This window comes from Pleurodeles waltl, chromosome 8, assembly GCF_031143425.1.
Source record: "Pleurodeles waltl isolate 20211129_DDA chromosome 8, aPleWal1.hap1.20221129, whole genome shotgun sequence".
In the NCBI taxonomy this organism is placed as follows: domain Eukaryota; kingdom Metazoa; phylum Chordata; class Amphibia; order Caudata; family Salamandridae; genus Pleurodeles; species Pleurodeles waltl.
The window spans coordinates 25,836,467-25,860,401 of NC_090447.1; the positions used below are offsets into that span (position 1 = coordinate 25,836,467).

Consider the following 23,935-nt stretch of genomic DNA (forward strand, 5'->3'; position numbering starts at 1 on the left):
GCCAGTCCAGCCTCCTACATTGGTTGTGCAGCGGTGGGATAAGTGCTTTGAGACTACTTACCACTCTTGTCATTGTACTTTTCATAAGAGAAAAATATACAAAACAAGGTCAGTGTATATACACATAGCCAAAAAGTTTTGCATTTCCTCTTTTCACTCTGTTCTAAGTGCTGAAAAGTACTTCTAAACTTTCAAAAAGTTCTTAAAAGTTTTAAAAGTTTTTTTTCTGTCTTTCTAAAAAGTTCTGAAAACTTTTTTCTCTTTTTCTATCACTTTAACTCTCTCTAAAAATGTCTGGCACAGGCCAAAATGTTGATCTGTCCAAACTTGCATATGATCACCTTAGCTGGAAAAGAGCAAGGAGTCTCTGCATAGAGAGAGGTTTGAGTGTAGGGAAGAATCCTTCCTTGGAACTGTTACTTAACATGCTTAGAGAACATGATAAGGCTAAAAGTGCCCCATCTGTTGAAAAAGTAGCTAATGGTTCTCAATCTGATCCAAGGACTCCCCCAGGAAAAGATTCAGGAAAGAAACTTCCAAGCCTGCCCATTACTAGACAGTCTAGCATAGTTGGTAATGATGATGAGCCACACCATACAAATAGTGTTGTCTCACATCATAGCAAAAGCATTTATTCTCACCATACTGGTAGTGATGTTTCTGTTAGCCAAGCTGTTAGGGTGGCTTCTGTAAGGGACAGGTCTCCTTCTGTTCATTCCCATCATACCTCTGTATCTAGGAATGTCCCTCCCACCAACCCTGATGACAGAATGTTAGAGAGGGAACTCAATAAGTTGAGGGTGGAACAAACCAGACTGAAGCTTAAAAAGCAACAGCTGGATTTGGATAGACAGTCTTTTGAACTAGAGAAGGAAAGACAGAAGTTGGGTTTAGATACCCACGGTGGCAGCAGCAGTATTCCCCATAGTCATCCTGCAAAAGAGCATGATTCCAGGAATCTGCACAAGATAGTTCCCCCTTATAAGGAGGGGGATGACATTAACAAGTGGTTTGCTGCACTTGAGAGGGCCTGTGTTGTACAGGATGTCCCTCAAAGGCAGTGGGCTGCTATCCTATGGCTATCATTTAGTGGAAAAGGTAGGGATAGGCTCCTTACTGTGAAAGAAAATGATGCTAATAATTTCCAAGTTCTTAAGAATGCACTCCTGGATGGTTATGGCTTAACCACTGAACAATACAGGATAAAGTTCAGAGAGACCAAAAAGGAGTCTTCACAAGACTGGGTTGATTTTATTGACCATTCAGTGAAGGCCTTGGAGGGGTGGTTACATGGCAGTAAAGTGACTGATTATGACAGCCTGTATAACTTGATCCTGAGAGAGCATATTCTTAATAATTGTGTGTCTGATTTGTTGCACCAGTACTTGGTGGACTCTGATCTGACCTCTCTCCAAGAATTGGGAAAGAAGGCAGACAAATGGGTCAGAACAAGGGTGAACAGAAAAGTTCATACAGGGGGTGACAAAGATGGCAACAAAAAGAAGGATGGTAAGTCTTCTGACAAGGGTGGGGACAAATCTAAAAATGAGTCTTCATCAGGCCCACAAAAACACTCTGGTGGGTGTGGTGGGCCCAAATCTTCTTTTAATCAGAACAAGGAAAAGAAACCATGGTGCTATTTATGTAAAATAAAAGGCCATTGGACAACAGATCCCAGTTGTCCAAAGAAAAGCACCAATGCTCCTACCACTACAACCCCTACTGCTACCCCTAGTGTCCCTACCAATAGCAGTGGTGGTGGGAGCAAACCTACTAATAGCCAATCCAAGGGAGTAGCTGGGCTCACTATTGGTAACTTAGTTGGGGTTGGCCTTGTTAGGGAGGCCACAGAGGCTGTGTTAGTCTCTGAGGGGGCTATTGATTTAGCCACCTTAGTTGCTTGTCCCCTTAATATGGATAAGTACAAGCAGCTACCCCTAATAAATGGTGTTGAGGTTCAGGCCTACAGGGACACTGGTGCCAGTGTGACTATGGTCATAGAGAAACTGGTCCACCCTGAACAACACCTACTTGGTCACCAGTACCAAGTAACCGATTCTCACAACAACACACTTAGCCACCCCATGGCTGTTGTTAATCTCAACTGGGGGGGGTTACTGGTCCAAAGAAAGTTGTGGTAGTTTCAGATTTACCTGTAGACTGTCTATTAGGGAATGATTTGGAGACATCAGCTTGGTCAGATGTGGAGTTGGAGGCCCATGCAGCAATGCTGGGCATCCCAGGGCATATTTTTGCTTTGACAAGGGCTCAGGCCAAAAAGCAAAAAGGACAGGGAAGCTTGGATCCTGGAACAATGGACCAAGTGCTCCCTAAAGCTAGGGCTAGTAGAAGCAAACCACTTCCTACTATCCCTCCCTCTACAGTGGATTCAACTTCTGAGGAAGAAGAATTCCCTCCCTGTGCAGAACCTACACCAGAGGAGCTGGAAGCAGACACTGCTGAGCTTTTGGGTGAAGGGGGGCCTGCCAGAGAGGAGCTGAGTGTGGCACAGCAAACCTGTCCCACATTAGAGGGTCTCAGACAGCAAGCTGTCAAACAGGCTAATGGGGATGTCAGTGACTCTCACAGAGTTTACTGGGAGGACAACCTCTTGTACACTGAGCATAGGGATCCTAAACCTGGAGCTGCCAGGAGATTAGTGATTCCTCAGGAGTACAGAAAGTTCCTCCTAACCCTGGCACATGACATCCCCCTAGCTGGGCATCTAGGACAAATGAAAACTTGGGACAGACTGGTTCCATTGTTTCATTGGCCTAGGATGTCTGAGGACACAAAATAATTTTGTAAGTCCTGTGAAACCTGTCAAGCCAGTGGCAAGACAGGTGGAACTCCAAAGGCACTCCTTATTCCACTGCCTGTGGTTGGGGTACCCTTTGAAAGGGTAGGGGTTGACATAGTTGGCCCCCTTGACCCTCCTACTGCTTCAGGCAATAGGTTTATCTTGGTGGTAGTGGACCATGCCACAAGATACCCTGAAGCAATTCCTTTAAGGACCACTACAGCACCTGCAGTGGCAAAGGCCCTCCTGGGAATATTTTCTAGGGTGGGCTTCCCAAAGGAAGTAGTATCAGACAGGGGAAGCAATTTCATGTCTGCATACTTAAAGGCCATGTGGAAGGAGTGTGGTGTAACTTACAAGTTCACAACACCCTATCATCCACAAACAAATGGACTGGTGGAGAGATTAAATAAAACTCTCAAAGGCATGATTATGGGTCTCCCTGAAAAACTCCGCAGGAGATGGGATATCCTTCTACCATGCCTCCTTTTTGCCTACAGGAAGGTACCCCAGAAAGGAGTGGGCTTCAGCCCCTTTGAACTTCTTTTTGGACACCCTGTTAGGGGTCCACTCACACTTGTAAAGGAGGGTTGGGAACAACCTTTAAAAGCTCCTAAGCAGGATATTGTGGATTATGTACTTGGCCTCAGATCAAGGATGGCTGAGTACATGAAAAAGGCCAGCAAAAACCTTCAGGCCAGCCAAGAGCTCCAGAAGCAATGGCATGATCAGAAGGCTGTTTTGGTTCAGTACCAACCAGGGCAGAAAGTATGGGTCTTGGAGCCTGTGGCCCCAAGAGCACTCCAAGATAAATGGAGTGGACCCCACACAATTGTTGAAAAGAAGGGAGAAGTCACCTATTTAGTTGACTTAGGCACTGCCAGGAGTCCCCTTAGGGTGCTCCATGTCAACCGCCTGAAACCCTACTATGACAGGGCTGATCTCACCCTGCTCATGGCAACAGATGAGGGACAGGAAGAAGACAGTGATCCTCTACCTGATCTCTTCTCTTCCACAGAACAAGATGCTCTGGTGGAAGGTGTAGTTTTGGCTGATTGTCTTACTGCTGAGCAGAAAGACAATTGCATAAACCTCCTAGATCAATTCTCTGAACTCTTCTCTACTGTGCCAGGTACCACTTCTTGGTGTGAGCACACTATAGATACTGGAGACAGCTTGCCTGTCAAAAGTAAGATCTATAGGCAGCCTGACCATTTCAGGGACTGCATAAAGCAAGAGGTCCAGAAAATGTTAGAACTAGGAGTGGTTGAGCACTCTGAAAGTCCATGGGCTTCTCCTGTGGTACTTGTACCAAAACCCAATTCCAAAGATGGAAAGAAGGAAATGCGGTTTTGTGTAGACTATAGAGGTCTCAACTTGGTAACCAAAACTGATGCTCACCCTATACCCAGGGCAGATGAGCTCATAGATACACTGGCATCTGCCAAGTATCTAAGCACTTTTGATTTGACTGCAGGGTATTGGCAGATCAAATTGTCAGAAGATGCTAAACTTAAGACTGCATTTTCAACCATTGGAGGACATTACCAGTTTACTGTAATGCCTTTTGGTTTGAAAAATGCACCTGCCACTTTTCAGAGGTTGGTGAACACAGTCCTGCAAGGGCTGGAAGCTTTCAGTGCAGCATATTTGGACGATATAGCTGTCTTTAGCTCCAGCTGGGATGATCACCTGGTCCACCTATGGAAAGTTTTGGAGGCCCTGCAAAAGGCAGGCCTCACTATCAAGGCTTTAAAGTGCCAGATAGGGCAGGGTAAGGTGGTTTATCTGGGACACCTTGTTGGTGGGGAACAGATTGCACAACTACAGGGGAAAATCCAAACAATTATTGATTGGATTCTCCCTACCACTCAGACTCAGGTGAGAGCCTTCCTAGGCCTCACTGGATATTACAGGACGTTCATTAAGAACTATGGCTCCATTGCAGCCCCTCTTAATGACCTCACATACAAGAAAATGCCTAAAAAGGTATTATGGACAGCAAACTGTCAGAAAGCTTTTGAGGAGCTGAAGCAGGCCATGTGCTCTGCACCTGTCCTGAAAAGCCCTTATTACTCTAAAAAATTCTATGTCCAAACTGATGCATCTGAATTAGGAGTAGGGGCAGTCCTATCACAACTTAATTCTGAGGGCCAGGATCAACCTGTTGCTTTTATTAGTAGGAGGTTGACCCCTAGAGAAAAGCGTTGGTCTGCCATTGAGAGGGAGGTCTTTGCTGTGGTCTGGGCTCTGAAGAAGTTGAGGCCATACCTGTTTGGCACTCACTTCATTGTTCAGACAGACCACAAACCTCTACTTTGGCTAAAACAAATGAAAGGTGAAAATCCTAAATTGTTGAGGTGGTCCATATCCCTACAAGGAATGGACTATACAGTGGAACATAGACCTGGGAGTAGCCACTCCAATGTAGATGGACTCTCCAGATATTTCCACTTAGACAATGAAGACTCATCAGGTCATGGCTAGTCTTATTGTCCTTCGTTTGGGGGGGGGGGGGGGGGGTTTGTGTAGGAAAGTACCATCTTGCCTGGCATGTTACCCCCATTTTTCACTGTATATATGTTGTTTTAGTTGTATGTGTCACTGGGACCCTGGTAACCCAGGGCCCCAGTGCTCATAAGTGTGCCTGAATGTGTTACCTGTGTAGTGACTAACTGTCTCACTGAGGCTCTGCTAATCAGAACCTCAGTGGTTATGCTCTCTCATTTCTTTCCAAATTGTCACTAACAGGCTAGTGACCATTTTACCAATTTACATTGGCTTACTGGAACACCCTTATAATTCCCTAGTATATGGTACTGAGGTACCCAGGGTATTGGGGTTCCAGGAGATCCCTATGGGCTGCAGCATTTCTTTTGCCACCCATAGGGAGCTCTGACAATTCTTACACAGGCCTGCCACTGCAGCCTGAGTGAAATAACGTCCACGTTATTTCACAGCCATTTTACACTGCACTTAAGTAACTTATAAGTCACCTATATGTCTAACCTTTACCAGGTAAAGGTTAGGTGCAAAGTTACTTAGTGTGAGGGCACCCTGGCACTAGCCAAGGTGCCCCCACATTGTTCAGAGCCAATTCCCTGAACTTTGTGAGTGCGGGGACACCATTACACGCGTGCACTACATATAGGTCACTACCTATATGTAGCTTCACAATGGTAAATCCGAATATGGCCATGTAACATGTCTATGATCATGGAATTGCCCCCTCTATGCCATCCTGGCATAGTTGGCACAATCCCATGATCCCACGGGTCTGTAGCACAGACCCGGGTACTGCCAAACTGCCTTTTCAGTGGTTTCACTGCAGCTGCTGCTGCTGCCAACCCCTCAGACAGGTTTCTGCCCCGCCTGAGGTCCAGCCAGGCTTGGCCCAGGATGGCAGAACAAAGGACTTCCTCAGATAGAGGGTGTTACACCCTCTCCCTTTGGAAAAAGGTGTTAAGGCAGGGGAGGAGTAGCCTCCCCCAGCCTCTGGAAATGCTTTCATGGGCACAGATGATGCCCATTTCTGCATAAGCCAGTCTACACCGGTTCAGGGACCCCTCAGCCCTGCTCTGGCGCGAAACTGGACAAAGGAAAGGGGAGTGACCACTTCCCTGACCTGCACCTCCCCTGGGAGATGCCCAGAGCTCATCCAGTGTGCTCCAGACCGCTGCCATCTTGGAAACAGAGGTGCTGCTGGCACACTGGACTGCTCTGAGTGGCCAGGGCCAGCAGGGGACGTCAGAGACTCCTTCTGATAGGCTCCTTCAGGTGTTGCTAGCCTATCTTCTCTCCTAAGTAGCCAAACCCTCTTTTCTGGCTATTTAGGGTCTCTGCTTTGGGGATTTCCTTAGATAACGAATGCAAGAGCTCATCAGAGTTCCTCTGCATCTCTCTCTTCACCTTCTGCCAAGGAATCGACTGCTGACCGCGCTGGAAGCCTGCAAAACTGCAACAAAGTAGCGAAGACGACTACTGCAACTCTGTAACGCTGATCCTGCCGCCTTCTTGACTGTTTTCCTGGTGGTGCATGCTGTGGGGGTAGTCTGCCTCCTCTCTGCACTAGAAGCTACGAAGAAATCTCCCGTGGGTCGACGGAATCTTCCCCCTGCAACCGCAGGCACCAAAGAACTGCATCACCGGTCCTCTGGGTCTCTTCTCAGCACGACGAGCGAGGTCCCTTGAATCCAGCAACTCTGTCCAAGTGACTCCCACAGTCCAGTGACTCTTCAGTCCAAGTTTGGTGGAGGTAAGTCCTTGCCTCCCCACGCCAGACTGCATTGCTGGGAACCACGTGTTTTGCAGCTACTCCGGCTCCTGTGCACTTTCCGAGGGAATCCTTTGTGCACAGCCAAGCCTGGGTCCACGGCACTCTAACCTGCATTGCACGACCTCCTGAGTTGTCCTCCGGCGGCGTGGGACTCTCTTGTGCAACTTCGGGTGAGCACCGTTTCACTCCACTTAGTAGTGCCTGTTCCGGCACTTCTGCGGGTGCTGCCTGCTTCTGAGAGGGCTCCTTGTCTTGCTGGGCGCCCCCTCTGTCCCCTGACGCAATTGGCGACATCCTGGTCCCTCCTGGGCCACAGCAGCATCCAAAAACCCTAACCGCAAGCTTTGCAGCTAGCAAGGCTTGTTTACGGTCTTTCCGCAGGAAAACACTTCTGCACGACTCTCCACGGCGTGGGACATCTATCCTCCAAAGGGGAAGTTTCTAGCCCTTGTCGTTCTTGCAGAATCCTCAGCTTCTACTGTCCAGTAGCAGCTTCTTTGAACCCACAGCTGGCATTTCCTGGGCATCTGCCCACTCTCGACTTGATCGTGACTTTTGGACTTGGTCCCCTTGTTCCACAGGTACCCTCGTCTGGAAATCCATCGTTGTTGGATTGCTGGTTTTGGTCTTTCCTGCAGAATTCCCCTATCACGACTTCTGTGCTCTTTGGGGAACTTTAGTGCACTTTGCACTCACTTTTCAGGGTCTTGGGGTGGGCTATTTTTCTAACCCTCACTGTTTTCTTACAGTCCCAGCGACCCTCTACAAGGTCACATAGGTTTGGGGTCCATTCGTGGTTCGCATTCCACTTTTGGAGTATATGGTTTGTGTTGCCCCTATCCCTATGTGTCCCCATTGCATCCTATTGTAACTATACATTGTTTGTACTGTTTTCTAATACTATACTGCATATTTTTGGTATTGTCTACATATACCTTGTGTATATTTGCTATCCTCATACTGAGGGTACTCACTGAGATACTTTGGCATATTGTCATAAAAATAAAGTACCTTTATTTTTAGTATATCTGTGTATTGTGTTTTCTTATGATATTGTGCATATGACACTAGTGGTACTGTAGGAGCTTCACTCGTCTCCTAGTTCAGCCTAAGCTGCTCTGCTAAGCTACCATTATCTATCAGCCTAAGCTGCTAGACACCCTATACACTAATAAGGGATACCTGGGCCTGGTGCAAGGTGTAAGTACCCCTTGGTACTCACTACAAGCCAGTCCACCCTCCTACAACACTCTTTCGAGCTCTGTATTCAGTATTGCTCCCAGGTAGTGGAGGGTTTGTGTAGGGATGAGGGTGGACTTTTGGTAGTTGACTTGTAGACCTAGAGATCTGAAAACACTGAGCACCATGTCCAGATGGTTTTTCGCCTGCTCCGGAGAGGAGGCTTTCAGTAGCCAGTCGTCTAGGTATGGATAAATGAAGATTTTCTGCTTCCTTAAATGCGCTGCTACCGTTGCTACACATTTGGAGAAAACACGAGGGGCAGATTTTAGGCCAAAAGGAAGCACCTTGAACTGATAGTGTTGGGAGGCTTTCAGAAATCGTAGGAATTTCCGATGTTTGCGAATGATCGGGATATGAAAATACGCATCTTGCAGATCTATGGAGCACATCCAGTCTCCTCAATGCAGTTGAGGGAAAATCTGGTGGAGAGCCAGCATCCTGAACTTTTGCTTCTTTATGTACTTGTTCAGCAGCCTCAAGTCTAGAATCGGTCTGAAAACTCCTTCCCGACCCTTCTTTGCTACTAGAAAATAGCGGGAGTACACCCCTTTCCATCTGTTTGCGACTGGAACCTTTTCTATTGCTTTTTTCTGTAACAGAGCATGAGCCTCTTTGAGTAATAAGCTCATGTGAGCCAGATTGCACTTGGTTGGTGGCAAGTGAGGAGGAGGTTGTCGGAAAAGAAGAGAGTACCCATTCTCTACAATGTTCAGCACCCATTTGTCTTTTGTTATGCAATGCCACTCGTGAATGAACGCTGTGATACTTACCCCAACCGGAGTGGTGCACGGTATTAAGAGAAGCGAATCCTCATTGTTTTGCAGGAGCTTTGGGGATAGACTGCTGAGGTCTGCTTGACCCTCGGTCTCTTGTGGCTTTACGAGACTGGAAGAGTGGACGCTCTTGTTTCTGTTGTGGCCTTTGGGACCAATGAGGGGTTTGAACCCTCTGTTGGAACGGGCGCCTGTCGTAAGGCCTATATCTTCGCCGGAAGTCCTTCCTTTTCTCAAGGCCCACTGCCCTCATGGTGTCCACCTCCGCCTTCATATGCGCCATCTCCTCATCTGTGTGGGTTCCAAAAAGCGAGTTTCCGTTAAACGGAAGGTTTAGGATATGCTGCTGCGCTTCCTGCTTCAAACCTGTGAGCCTTAGCCAGGAAGACCTTCTCGCATAAACCCCATGCACGTAACCATGTGCTGCTAAGTCTGCACCATCTGCTGCCGCACTGATGACCTGATTGGAGACCAGACTTCCCTCCTGAAGGATCTCCTGACTGTCCTCTCTAGGCAGCTTTTATGTAAACCTGCTCAGTGAGTCCCAGAGTGACCGGTCGTATCTGCCTAGGAGTGCGGAGGCGCTGGAGACCTTCATCATGGAAGCTGCCGTGCCGCACATCTTCCTCCATAGAGAGTCCAGGTGTCTACTCTCCTTGTCGGGTGGAACCATGGAGGATGATGCCACTGAGTGCGTCTTCCGGGCTGCAGCCAATATGACTGAGTCTGGCGGTGGATCAGTCCTGAGAAACAAAGGATCTTGATCAGGTGCCTTGCATTTCTTTAATATCCTAGCAGGAGCTGATCGGAGGTTGGCTGGTGCTAAAAAGGTGTCCATGGTTGGTTGCAGAAGACCAGGCACCAGCGGTAACAATTTCTTTGAAACCGCTCTGTGTTGCAGGGTTTCAAAGATTACGGATGAAAAGGTTGAAGGCTCCGGGACCTCAATATTCAGCTCCTGTGCTCTCCTGAGAAGCACCTCGTTAAAAGTTGTGATGTCGTCCACTGGGGAAACTCTAGCTGGTGGAGAATCCGTTAGAGTCGGGGAGTACACTCTTACTGAAGACCCTGACGATGTGGACCAAGAAGGGGACCTTCTGTGACGGCGTGATCTTGATCTTCTCTGGGAGCGTGACCTGCTCCGAGATCTTTTTGCAGCGCACCAAGGCCTAGTGGCAGACTGGCGAGACGCAGAATGAGCCAGTTCTGTCCGCGCTGTTGGTGATGGTGTCCTCGGGAGAGAAGCCAAAGGTGAGTACATTCTCGAGTATTGCCAGTCTGGAGAAGCAGTCGTTTTATTAAGACTCTCCAACCACCTTGGCGATAAGTTGATGGGCGAGATGTGCCCAGACGATGCGACTCTCGACCGCCCAGACAAACCACTCCTTATGGAGACCACTGGACTTGTTGGAGTGTTCTTATCAGCCGGCGGTAGCCGACACTCTTCTCCCTGTGAGATAGGCAACACTTGTGTCGACATCAAAAGTTGCAACGACGTCGAAGGGAGTACCACGGACTGCTCTGGTCTCGACGTCGAGTGCCTCGACGGTGACCGGTGGTCCCTTGACCGTGACCTGCTCGACATCGTGCGCCTCGTCGTCGAATGATAGGCCGACGACGACGGATGTCTTTGTTCTCACCGTTGTCGCAATCTCGATGTCGTCTTCCGTGGCGTCGAGGGGTACGAGGCCTTCGACGGCGAATGAGCACGCCGGTGCTGGCTCGACGTCGATCGGTGGGTTGCCGTCGACGGAGATCTGCCCTTATGATGGCTATGTACCTTCGACGTTGTATCCCTCGACGTCGGTCGGGTCGCCGTTGACGGCGATCTATGACGATGTGACGGTGGCTGCGATGACGTCGACGGGGAACAAACAGGCACCTTCCTACAAGCTGACGTCGATCTAGCCTGTCTCTCCTGAGAATGGCTTGTTGGCTGCCTGGGAAGCGAAGAGGACGATGTTTTCTGTCTCTCATGAAGACCATGAAGTCTGATCTTCTCCCTGTCCTTCAGAGTTCTTTTTGACATGTTCTTGCAGTGTCTGCAAGTGTTAGGGCAGTGACTCTGAGGTAAACACACAATGCAGAGAGAGTGTGGATCAGACTGGGCCTTCTTCTTCCCACAGAAAGTGCACTTCACAAAAAGAGAAGGCATTTTACAGTCAGGAAAAAATCCCTTGACTCAGACAAAGACATGAAATGTTGAGTGAAGGTAGATAAAACGCTGTTTTTAAATATTTTCCTGAGAAAAACTCAGAAAAACTGAGAGCTCATTGCTCCAGGATCATCTCAGAAGAAGCTGGAAAAAAGAACTGATCTAACTGTGAACCAACTGTCACCTCTCCTTCACCCCTGAGACATGGTGGGATACTGGAGGTGCTCAGGGTCTTCAAGGCACAGTGCCAGAATTTTATGGTTCTCCTGTGTTAACCTGCATGCAGCCTATTGGCTAATAAAGCTCCATTGTTTTCAATGTAGTTTTTTCTCTTTTTTCAACTGATGTTGCTACTGCTTCTTTCCCTGGGCCCAGTTATGGGGCTTTGGAAAGTTTTTCTCTTATTGTAATTTTGAAAAGGACTGTTTAAAAAAAAAAACTCCATAGAAATAAAGCATTTTAGCCTGTTTATGAATATAGTCTGCATTGCTGTTGTGCACACGTATACATGAGTTTGGTATGAAAATTGTCTACTAAAAATGCAATATATATATTTTTCATGCATATTTCATACTTTTACATGTGTGTATTTTATGTATGCTCCGGGGTCGCCGCACAAGGCAGGGATGTGGAATTCCTATCGCCCGACGCCCGGGACATCTTGTTTGGGGTCAAGGGCAACAAGTTTTTATGTTTACTTTGTCCTTGGGACAAGTAGGCCCAACACTCTGCAGCACAAACCCTTTGGCTGCCTGTTTACAGAGAGTGAATTTCTCTGCAGTTGAGGTAATGTGTTTCCAAAAGATAATGCTGTTCGAACTTGTATTTATGGTTCATTATTTGAAAACCTTCATTATTAGGGTGAGTGCTGTAAATAAATGTTTTAAGGTCACACTTCACTACTGACGTTGGTTCCAGTACAAAAAAAAAAAACGTGTATACACATGTTTGAAAAGTTTAGACTATGAGGCTAAGTATAATGCTCCCAGAATGCTCTCTGATTAGATGCAAATGAAGTGTCATTTAGTAAAATGTTTTGATGCATGCTAATATTTCCCAAAATTATTTCTAATGGAAAATCAGTGTAACCATTTTCAACACGATTATGGGAAGCATGGAAATAAACAAACACTGACAAAGCCAACTGATCTGACATATTTTTATAAGTCTTTTAGTTTCATCAATGCGTGTCTTGTTTTTACATGGCTTTTGTAACACTTTATTGTTGTGGGAGCTACCAGGCCCTCAACATTGTAACAAACACTGGCAAAACCCCCCCAAAACTTTTTTGAACTCTAAAAGCACACGTTGCCACCAGTGGCATAACAAAGGCCCTGCAGCCGCCCTCCAGGGGGCCCCTTCAGCACAGCACCTGCCCTGAGTGAGTTTGGAGAGGGGGCTCCTCCATGTTCTTTGCAAAGGGGCACCCTCCAGTTTCGTTACGTCACTGATTGCCACTGTAGTTCCTGACACTGAACAAAACTACTTTGTGTGCCAATATGCTCCTTGTGGAAGAGAAGAATGCGATCACTCACAGTAAAGCCAGCCGAAAGAGAGAGAAATAGAAGTTTAATAAAAACAAAATGTCTTTGTTAACACCAGACCTAATTAGGGACCAAGACCCACATGTAGGTAGCTTTTTGCATGTCGCAAACAGCGACTTTCGCGAATTGCGACGTGCAAAAAGCACATTGCGATGCACAAACCCAGTTTTGCGATTCGGTAACCTGGTTACCGAATCGCAAAACGGGTTTGCGACTCGCAATTAGGAAGGGGTGTTCCCTTCCTAATTGCGACTCGCAGTGCAATGTAGGATTGTTTTGCGAACGCGGGTGCAAACCAATTGCAGTTTGCACCCATTTCAAATGGGTGCTAACACTTTCACAAAAGGGAAGGGGTCCCTCTGGGACCCCTTCCCCATTGTGAATGTCACTGTAAACATTTTTAAATGAAACTAAAACGTTTCATTTTTTATTTTTGTAATGCATCTCGTTTTCCTTTAAGGAAAATGGGCTGCATTACAAAAAAAAAAAAAAACTGCTTTATTGAAAAGCAGTCACAGACATGGTGGTCTGCTGTCTCCTGCAGGCCACCATCCCTGTGAGGCCGCCATTCGCAAGGGGGTCGCAAATTGCGACCCACCTCATGATTATTCATGAGGTGTGCATTTGCGAAGCCCTTGCGAATCACAGATGGTGTCAGGGACACCATCCTACATTCGGATTTGCGGGTCGCAAATCTGAACCTACCTACATGTGGCCCCAAATTCTTAAAGAAAGTCACAAAAGTGCACCCATGGTATATGTCGTACCCCTATAAAATATTTGTGAACTGTATTTTAGCATGGGTAAATACGCATGTAGATTTGCTCATTTGAAAATCTATTGAGCATTTGCAAGTTCATTTTCCCTCCAGACACTTTCTTCCCAACCCTGGAAGAAGTTCTAATTCTGCCATTGTCAGGAGTAAATGTCCAACCTTTCTTATTATGGAAAAATATTAGAGAGAAGCTGGTGAAAATCTTTAAAACATGCAGGTTAGTAGGTTTGCAGACTCAAAGGCATTCCAGCCCTGGAACTATTGCTTACTGCTTCCTTCAGCCCCAGTATGCAGATCTGCAGAAAGGTGGAAAAATAAGGAAATTGCTACAGTAGGGATTGAAACTGCAAGTATTCAAGCCCTACTATGGTAGTAGCCCTGGCATAATCAGAGAGGCTATTATCAGAGCTCTTACATAATGAGATTGCTGCCATAATTTGGCGCCACACTACATGGCACCAAAGGGACAAGTAGATCTATTTACAGGACAAGTAGATTTGAGAAGCAACCTGTCCAGTGGACAAGTAGATATTTTAATAAATTCCACACCCCTGACAAGGGCAGGAATATTCAATGTTTATGACTATTGATGAGGATCCCCTGGAAGAGAACTAACGGTTATACACTATCAGCCGTAGCCTGACACTGTGGCCTGTTTCCTAGGCTGCGTATTATGGTTTTTCTTAATGTTTCTACAGGCCTTTCTGAAGAAAGACAAACATCTACACTTAAGAAGATAGTATATAAAGAAGTACTCCAGGACTCCTTCACATGGGTGGAACTATTCAAATGCTTATGTCTATCTACTAAAATCCCCATCCAGAGAACTAGTAGATTCCTCCCATGCTGTGGGGGTTGTTCCATAGTTTGCACTGCCCCTTACCGCCAGGCCCCTTATCGCCAGGGTTTATCTAATGGTGAAAAATGGCCATCTAACCACAAACTCTACTTCAGGCTGGTGGTCAAATGGCCAGCTCTTCGACGGCTCTTACTCCATCGGGAGATCAGAGGAGTATGCTAGATTTAGAGTAGTATCCCTTGCTGACATGCTGAAGGACTGCCTGCCTCTAATGAGGTGGGTGGATGGACCTTCAGTTTGAACGAGAGGGTACTCCTTCACCGTTGCAAGAGAGTACCCTCTCTACCAAACTCTAAATCACTCCAGAAATCAATTCAAAATTAAAAGAGTGTTTAAAAAAATGAAGTTGTCAGTTCAGCTCTCAACTAATCATCGCCTCTGCTGTCATTTGAAAACATAAATTGACAGGCTTGTTTTTTCAAGGCAAACGAATACCACTGAGCTATTGCTTATAGGAACATGAACACAACAGTTTCTTCAACATGAACAGACATCCAGTGCCTGGTGGGGGACAAAGGAATGAGTGCAAGAAATCTGATTTGAGCATCTGGTAGCAGTATATCAAACGCTTCCGGGCCCTGCTTTTACAAAAACAAACACTGGCAAATACAAAAATACATCAGCAAAGCCAGCTAGAGATCTGAAGCGAGCAGTTAGTAACAGCATGGCAGCAGCTGTCTGCCCTCATATAAAAAGAAACCATAGTACAGTCGGAAGCAGAGAAGTGAGAGAGACACAAAGCCTACTCTAAGTACATGTAATTTAATGCAAACAATAAAGCTTGCTAAGGGTCTCTATAGCCAAGACCAAAAAATATTTTCCTTGGAAGAAAATTAACAAAACAATTATCTGCCACCTTCAAAAGGCAAGCAAATCTCAAACAAATTGGAAGAATGTGTTCAGGATATCCTTTAATGGATGGCTCACTGCTAGCCAGGATGGGATAGTGCAGCCTCCAGGATTCTTAAAGGTGCAAGGAAGTTTCACAGACTATTAGATCACTCTTTTTGAGCTTACTTTTTACTTTAAAGTGTTAATTAGCAACGGTGGTTTCTGTCAAATATACTGTTAATTTTAAATGTGGCTGGATGGGTAAAAGGTAGAAAACATTGTCTGTTTCAGCATGTTTCCTAATTTTGTTTCAAAGCAAAACAAAAGAACAAACAACATTTACAAAGCTCATCTTAGATAATGAGATTAGACGTGTCCTGTAGGAGCAAGTCCAACATTTATCCAAACCCCATACATATGGAATTCAATCAAGTATGCTTGACAGCATCATCAACTGTTCAAATATCTTCTCAGTGTAGAGCTATACATATCCATAAGTATTTGAGGTAATTAAAACTATTCCATCTTCTTCCTGTCTCATGTGTCCCTCACCTGTGCTCTGTGCGCCACTGAGAAGTCCCACTGAGAACAGTGTCTTCAGTGTTGAAGTTATAGGAAAGTCCTTGGTTCCGCCATATACTGATATGAGAAGGTTCGGAATGTTGAGGTTCCACTGCTTGGTCATCATTTCATATAGAATATCTGAAGGGGTATTATTAGAAGCACGTACGTACTGCAAAGGCAAGAAGGAAAAGTAATCAAAAGTATAAGGAATTTCGGAATTCCACACTCTTGCTTCTGACAGGTCTCACAGTTTACTAATGGTGTTGTCATTAAGGAGTGAGCCATTAATGCTTTTAAGTTCATGTTAAAAAACTATCACTTTTAATAAATGTCTGTATATGCATTGATATAATCTTTAAGTACTAAAGTGAAACAAGTGAAAAAATACTGCATGTTAAAGAAATCCAGTCTTTTCAAAATTCAAAAAAGTCTATCATATTTTGCATTATGACCCAGATTTACAAAGGTGTCACACAAAGTTAAGTTGCTGTGGTACCCTGCATGAGAGAGCAGGAAAGCACCATATGTACTAAGGTACTGCACTATGCTGTTCCCTACCTAACAAGCAGCAATGTAGATGGAGTGCTGTGATTAAGCAGTGAAGAAAGGACATTGTGGTTACATATTTAAATGGCTCTTGCATATGTGCCCTGGTTGCAACTACGGGGCCTGTTTATTCATCACATTCCAAGCTCAGTTCTGTTCCAGGCAAACAAAATCCCTGGAAAGGGCTTTTTAAGTTTGGTGTGCTGTACACAGTTCACAAGGTTGGTGCAGTCACCATACTTAAAAAGATTTTACCAGGTGGTTAGTATGTTTGGGGTGTTTTGGGGTGTAACACCCTCTAAACTAATACATTTTTGCCTTGGTATTAGGTCTGGGTGCACTGCGTTGAGTCTGCTGTATCTATTGGTTGTTTTAGACATGCACCAACAAAAAAGAATGAATGGGACATTTGATATAAAACTGGAGACAGAGATATACATATGGTCCTGTATTATAGAAAGCGCCCAGGGGGCACAATGAGCCTGGCACCTGCTGTGTGCACCACTCAGGCACTTTGGTATTACAGAAGGGGCCACATACACTTGAGTTCCCCCTTCTCCATACTGATAGTGCGAGCGCACATGTACCACTATTGTGAGAGAGCATTGCCTCATATGTAGTGAGGCGCGTCTCATGCAAATGAGGAAATCACTATTCTTCTCTGTCCGTGCGGCAATACGGATTCAGGCCACAAGGCAAACATGCCCTTAGGAGGCACACTGTCAGTGTGCCTCCTGAGGGCCTCTGGAGGGGTGTAAGAGGTACCCTGGACCCATCAGACATTCACCTGCAAGCGGGTGCAGTCACTCATTGCCCTACAAGGGTAAGCAATAGCTCCATGGTTTGAATGCCTTTTTGAGTCTGTGCAAACCTACTAACTAGCATGTTTTAGGGGTTTTCACCAGCTATTCTTTAATCGTTTCTCACACTGAGAAATTCTGGAAATTTATGCCTGACATGGGCATAAGTAAAACTTCTTCTACGGGTGGGAAAAAATGGTTGGAAGCAAAGTGAAACGCTCAAAAGATTTTCATATGAGAAAAACTACATACACATGTATATTTGCTCATGCTAGGATGCAGTTCGCCAATATAATCTAGGAGTACACTTTTTGGGCCTACTTCTGTAAATTCTTGTGAATTCATGAAAGCTGTATAGGTGCACCAATGCAAGGACATATACCATGTTTGCATATTTGGGATTTTCTTTATGAATTGGGCACATGATTACTTATCCAAGACCCTTTGTTTTATTTAAATTCTATCTCTCTATTTATCAGCTGGCTAAGTGTGAGTAACAGCATTCTGTTCTTTCACTAGGAGCATATTTGTACTTAAAGTAATTTTATTCAATGCCAGAAACTACAGTGGCAGTGTGCTCTTTTTGAGACCAAAACTATTTTAGCTTTTTGCCTATGTTTGTTATGACGGTGAGGGCCTGCAGTTTTCACAATAATAACGTTTTTCAAAAACCATGTCAAAAAAAGACACACATTGACAAAATCAAAAGGCTGACCAACGTCTGATCTATTTGTTTTGCCAATGCGTGTTTGTTTGTATGTTTCCCATAATTTTGCTGAACCTGGTTATACGGATTTTCTATTATGAATATTTTTGGAAATACTAGCACGCACAAACATATTTTACTAAATCATGCTTCAGACAAATGGCACCTTAACATTTTCAGTAGTTAAGCTAAACTTATTCTTCCTAGTTGCATTTTTGTGAACATTTTATTTTGAAAGCAAAGAATCATCACTCTTGCTTACAAGCTTCTGCAAATATTTGCAACTAACCAGAGAGCAATCTGGGAGCATTATACGTAGCCTCATATTATTAAACTTTGCAAATGTGTATACACATTTTTACACTGGCACTACTGTCAGTAATGCAGTCCAATCTTACACCACTTTCTTAGATTGCTCACCCTAATAATAAAAGCTTTGCATTAATGAACCATAAGAACCACGCCTTTTCTGGTGGATACACTAGCTACCTGTGGATTCCTCACCTAATGAATTCTCCCAATGCGCCAGCATTCGACGGAAATGTTCTTCCAAGCTCTGCACGTCGACGAGGACGTCACAATTGCCCGACTCCCACGCGACGCCGTCTGACGTCATCAAGGCAATAAGAGGTCCTCGCCGGCGTGCTGACGTCAGTTTTCACCATTTTTTACGTTGAGGCGAACAGGTGACTACCGACAATACATACTTGACATGTATATAAAACACAAAATGTAATCAAACATAAATTGCAAAATATCAAATATATATATATATATATACATATTGAAAAATGTATAAATGTATAACCTCATATATGTACAAATATATACATATACCATCAAGCAAAAATACACATTCTTATATACAAACGCACACCAGGATATCCTGTCAAGACCATCCAGGCAACGGGGAGGTGGGTGGGACCGTGAGGAATCCACAGGTAGCTAGTGTATCCACCAGAAAAGGCATTACCGAAGGTAAGTAACTTGTTCTTCTGGTGGATACAACTACCTGTGGATTCCTCACCTAATGGATAGAGTCCCGAAGCAGTACCACACTCACTGAGTGCCTGAATGGTCAAACCAAAAAATCCTGCAGCACGGACTGTGCAAAATGGTCATCCCTCTTAACCTCCGAATCCAAACAATAATGCTTTGCAAAAGTATGGAGGGATGCCCAAGTTGCAGCCTTACAAATGTCAGCCAAAGGAACACCTCTAGCTAAGGCCGAAGAGGCCGACTTAGCCCTGGTGGAATGGGCGCTAATTCCCTCAGGAGGAATCTTCCCTGCCAAGGAATAACACACTTTGATGCGAAGAACAACCCACCTTGATAGTGTTCTTTTGTGGACAGTTTTGCCTTTCCTCTTCCCCACATAACCGACGAAGAGCTGATCCTCCACTCAGAATTCTCTCGTCCTGTCGATGTAGAAACTGAACGCCCTTTTTGGGTCCAGCCGATGCAGTCTCTACTCCTCCTTTGATGGATGGGGAGGAGGATAGAAGGACGAGAGAGTTATAGACTGTCCTAAATGAAAGGGTGCAACAACCTTCGGTAGGTAAGTCGCCTTGGTCCTCAACACCACCTTGTCCACATGAAAGGAAGTGAAAGGGGGCTTAACGCTAAGTGCCTGAAGCTCACTCACACGCCTAGCCGATGTAATTGGTATAAGAAAAACTGTTTTTAAAACCAAAAACCTTAAAGGACATGAATGCAAAGGTTCAAATGGTGAACCCATTAGGAATGTTAATACCAAATTTAAATCCCACTGAGGCATAACAAAGGGAGTGGGAGGAAACCTGTTAGTAAGGCCCTTTAAGAACCTTAACACTATAGGGGACTTAAATAAGGAAGGTTGATCAGGCAGGCACAGAAAGGCTGACAGTGCCGACAAGTAGCCTTTAACAGTTGCAACTGCACAAACCCTCTGCACCAAGGATAATGCAAACGATAACACGTCCAACAAACGGGCATGTAAGGGATCAATTTGACTCTCTCCACACCAAGCCACAAATTTTGCCCATCTGCCAGCATAGATAGATTTGGTGGAGTGTCGCCTGGCCTATAAAATAACGTCCACCACTTCTGGTGGGAGGAAAAAGGAACTCAGATTGCCCCATTCAATCTCCAGGCATGTAGGTGCAGACTCTGGAGGTGGGGGTGTAAAATCTGCCCCTGTGAGTGCGAGAGGAGGTCTGCCCTGTGAGGGAGACGGAGCGGAGGGCAAAGTGAGAGTTGGAGAAGATCTGTGTACCACACCCTTCTTGGCCAATCTGGAGCTATCAAGATAACTTGGGCCCGGTCGTGGCGAATCTTCCTCAGAACCCGAGGAATCAAGGGCATGGGGGGGGTAACGCGTAAAGCAACTGGCTGAACCAGGACATCTGAAACGTATCCCCCAACGCTCCTTGCACCGGATACTGGAGGCTGCAGAACGATGGGCAGTCCGCGTTCTCTCGAGTGGCAAACAGGTCTACCTGTGGAAATCCCCACATCCAAAAGATATAAAGGATCAGGTCTGGATGGAGACGCCACTCGTGATCGGCCGAGATGTTCTGACTGAGACTGTCCGCACGTACGTTCAGAACTCCGGCCAAATGGTTTGCTAATATGCAAATCCGATGGTCCTGTGCCCAGGACCATAACCGCCGAGCCTCTCTGCAGAGAAGGTACGACCCTACTCCCCCCTGCTTCTTGATGTACTACATACCGGCAGTGTATGTCTGTTAGGACCTGAACCAACTGACCGCAAAGGGAAGGGAGGAAGGCCTTGAGAGCTAGACATATCGCCGCAAATTCCCACAGATGTATATGAAACCTCTGTTCCATTGGAGACCAATGACCTTTGATCTCCAAGTCCCCCAGATGAGCTCCCCACCCTAGAGTGGAAGCATCCGTTATGACGGTGGCCACTGGAGGTGGTAGTGAAAACGGCCTTCCTTGGGATAGGTTGCCGTCCACAGCCCACCACTGCAGATCCGCCGCAGTGTCTCTGGAGATCCTCATTCGACTCCTTGAGATCCCCTCTGTGTTGAAACCACTGCCTGCGTAGGCACCACTGAAGAGCCCTCATGTGCCAGCGTGCATGAGTGACCAACAGAATGTTTGAAGCGAACAGACCGAGCAGACGAAGGACCTTGAGGACTGGAACAACCGCTCCACTTTGAAACATTGGAATCAACGCCTGAATGTCCTGAATCCGCTGAGGCAGAGGAAAGGCCCAATTCAATGTTGTGTCCAGTACTGCCCCTATGAAAAGGAGGCGTTGAGAGGGCTCCAGGTGAGATTTGGGCACGTTCACCGAAAATCCCAAGTCGAACAACAACTGGATTGTCAACCGCAGGTGATGCAGCACGAGCTCTGGAGACTTGGCTTTGATCAACAAATCATCCAGGTAAGGGAATACCGCTATTCCCTTCCTCCTGAGATTTGCTGCAACCACCGCCATCACCTTCGTGAAGACTCGAGGTGCGGAAGTAAGACCAAAAGGAAGGACCGCAAACTGGTAGTGTTGCGATCCCACCACTAACCGGAGATACTTCCTGTGCAACTTCAGAATGGGGATATGAAAGTAAGCATCCTGCAAATTGACAGACACCATCCAATCCTCTTCGTTCAATGCCAAAAGCACCTGCGCTAGGGTCAGCATTTTGAATTTCTCCTGCTTGAGGAACCAATTCAAAACCCTCAGGTGCAGGATAGGCCTCAACCGACCATCTTTCTTTGGGATCAGGAAATATCTTGAATGACAACCCTGACCCCTTTCCCGCTCTGGAACCAACTCCACTTCACCTTTTGACAAAAGAACTAGAACCTCCTGCTGCAACAACAGGAGATGGTCTTCTGTGCAGAAGGATGGCCGGGGAGGGATGAGAGGGGGAAACTCCCAAAAAGGAAGGGCATAACCTTTCTCCACAATATTGATGACCCAGGAGTCCGATGTGATTGACTCCCACATACGGAGAAAATGCAATAGCCTTTCTCCTACACGAGAAGTATGGGATGGAATGGATGGAGGACTAGGGCTGTTTTCCCTGTTGTACCCCTCCAGAGGAAGAGGAAGAGGCAAGGTGCTGCTGGGCGGCCCTTCTGGTCCTAACCCTATCCCGCCCCCTATATGACCTATAGGGAGGAATAGTGGTAGGTTGCTGGCATGCTGGCTGCAATCTCCCCCGAAAGGAAGGGCCACGCCAAAACCCCCTGAACCTCCTGAATGATTTAAAAGAGGTGGTGGTAGAAGCCTGCAAGCCCAGAGACTTAGCGGTAGCCCTGCTCTCCTTGAAACGTTCCAAGGCAGAATCAGCCTTAGTACCAAACAGTTTGTCCCCATCAAAAGGCAAGACTAGGAGGGTCAATTGCACATCAGATGAAAACCCTGACGACCTCAACCAACCATGCCTCCTAGTTACTATAGAAGTGCCCATCGCCCTGGCCACCGAATCAGATGTATCTAGTCCAGACTGGATGACCTGAGTTGCTGCTGCCTGCGCATCAGTCAGAAGGCTGAGAACATCCTGGGACAAATCAGGCTGCGCAGTCTTGGCCGCGTCCATCAAAGCATAGATATACCTGCCCAAGACACAGGTTGCGTTGGTAGACTTCAGGGCCATACTGCAGGATGAGAAAGTTTTCTTTGCAGATTGTTCCATCTTTTTTTATTCTCCGTCTGACGGTGCCCCAGGAAAGGCCCCAGGAGCTGTGCGTGAGGAACATGAGGCCTGTACCATCAGACTCTCAGGAGTCGGGTGCCTTGAAAGGAAACCTGGATCCCCAGGAGCCACTTGGTATCTCCTCGCCACAGATCTACTCACTGGCAAAGATATTGGCTTTCTCCACACCTCCATGATCGGTTCCGTGAGTGCCTCATTAAAGGGGAGGAGCAGCTCTGCCGCAGCTGAAGCAGGATGCAATACCTCTGTAAGGATGTTAGTTTTGACCTCAGCTGCAGGAAGATCTAGAAAATCCACCGCCTTCCTCACCACTGATTGGAACGAGGCAGCCTCCTCAGTATACTCCCCAGGAGATGCCAAATCCCACTCCGGGGAAGTGTCAAGACCGCTAGCGGAGTCCAAGCCCTGAAGGTCTCTCAGGGGCTCCACGATCTCTCCTTCCTCCAGGAGCTGCCTTCTATATTCCTGCTCCTCTAACAGTCTCAGAGCCTTTCTCCTGGAGCGCAACCTGGCCTCTATCCTTGACGTTGACAAGGAGTTAACTGATGTCGAAGACCTCGGATGATGTAGATCTTCAGATTCACCCAACACCGGATCCATCGGCGCCGTGGACAGGCAGGCCCTCTTCACCGGCGTCGACTAGAGCCGTGGCGAAGTCAACGGAGCCGGGGCAGCAGAAGTTATCGGCGTCGCAGGTCTTCTCGGTGACGCCAACGGTACCGGCGCCGAACCAGCACCTTCTACCGGACAGAAGGGCATGAAAGGCGTCGGCCTGCATGGAACCAGAACACCCAAATCAAAGGCCAAGGGATCTGAGGGACCAGCCGGTTAACCGCCAGGGGCCATGGAGGCAAAGATATTGAATATCGCATTAAAAAATGCGGCCGTCATTTTGCAGGTCTGTCACTGACATATGGCCCCCACACTCCCTACAGGGCTTAAACCCGGATTTCCTAGGAGGAGACATAATACAAAGGGGGTCATTCTGACTCCCGCTGGGCGCGGTCACCGCGCGCCCGGCGGGAGCCGCCAAAATACCGTACCGCGGTCGGAAGACCGCGGTGGGTATTTTGAGGTTTCCCCTGGGCTGGCGGGCGGCCTCCAAAAGGCCGCCCGCCAGCCCAGGGGAAACCGTCCTTCCCACGATGAAGCCGGCTCGTAATCGAGCCGGCGGAGTAGGAAGGTGCGACGGGTGCTACTGCACCCGTCGCATATTTCACTGTCTGCTAAGCAGACACTGAAATACAAGCGGGGCCCTCTTACAGGGGCCCCTGCAGTGCCCATGCCATTGGCATGGGCACTGCAGGGGCCCCCAGGGGCCCCGCGACACCCCCTACCGCCATCCTGTTCCTGGCGGGCGAACCGCCAGGAACAGGATGGCGGTAGGGGGTGTC

At 46.8% G+C, this 23,935-nt stretch overlaps 1 protein-coding gene across 1 annotated transcript in view; it reads right to left on the bottom strand.

Moving 5' to 3' along the window:
• LOC138249319 (transient receptor potential cation channel subfamily M member 2-like) overlaps positions 1-23,935 on the bottom strand; it is a 1,037,937-nt gene that overhangs the window by 993,014 nt on the left and 20,988 nt on the right. Inside the window, exon 2 of the mRNA XM_069203278.1 lies at positions 15,808-15,988. Within this exon, the coding sequence (XP_069059379.1) occupies positions 15,808-15,988 (181 nt within the window). The remainder of the gene's footprint in view (positions 1-15,807; positions 15,989-23,935) is intronic.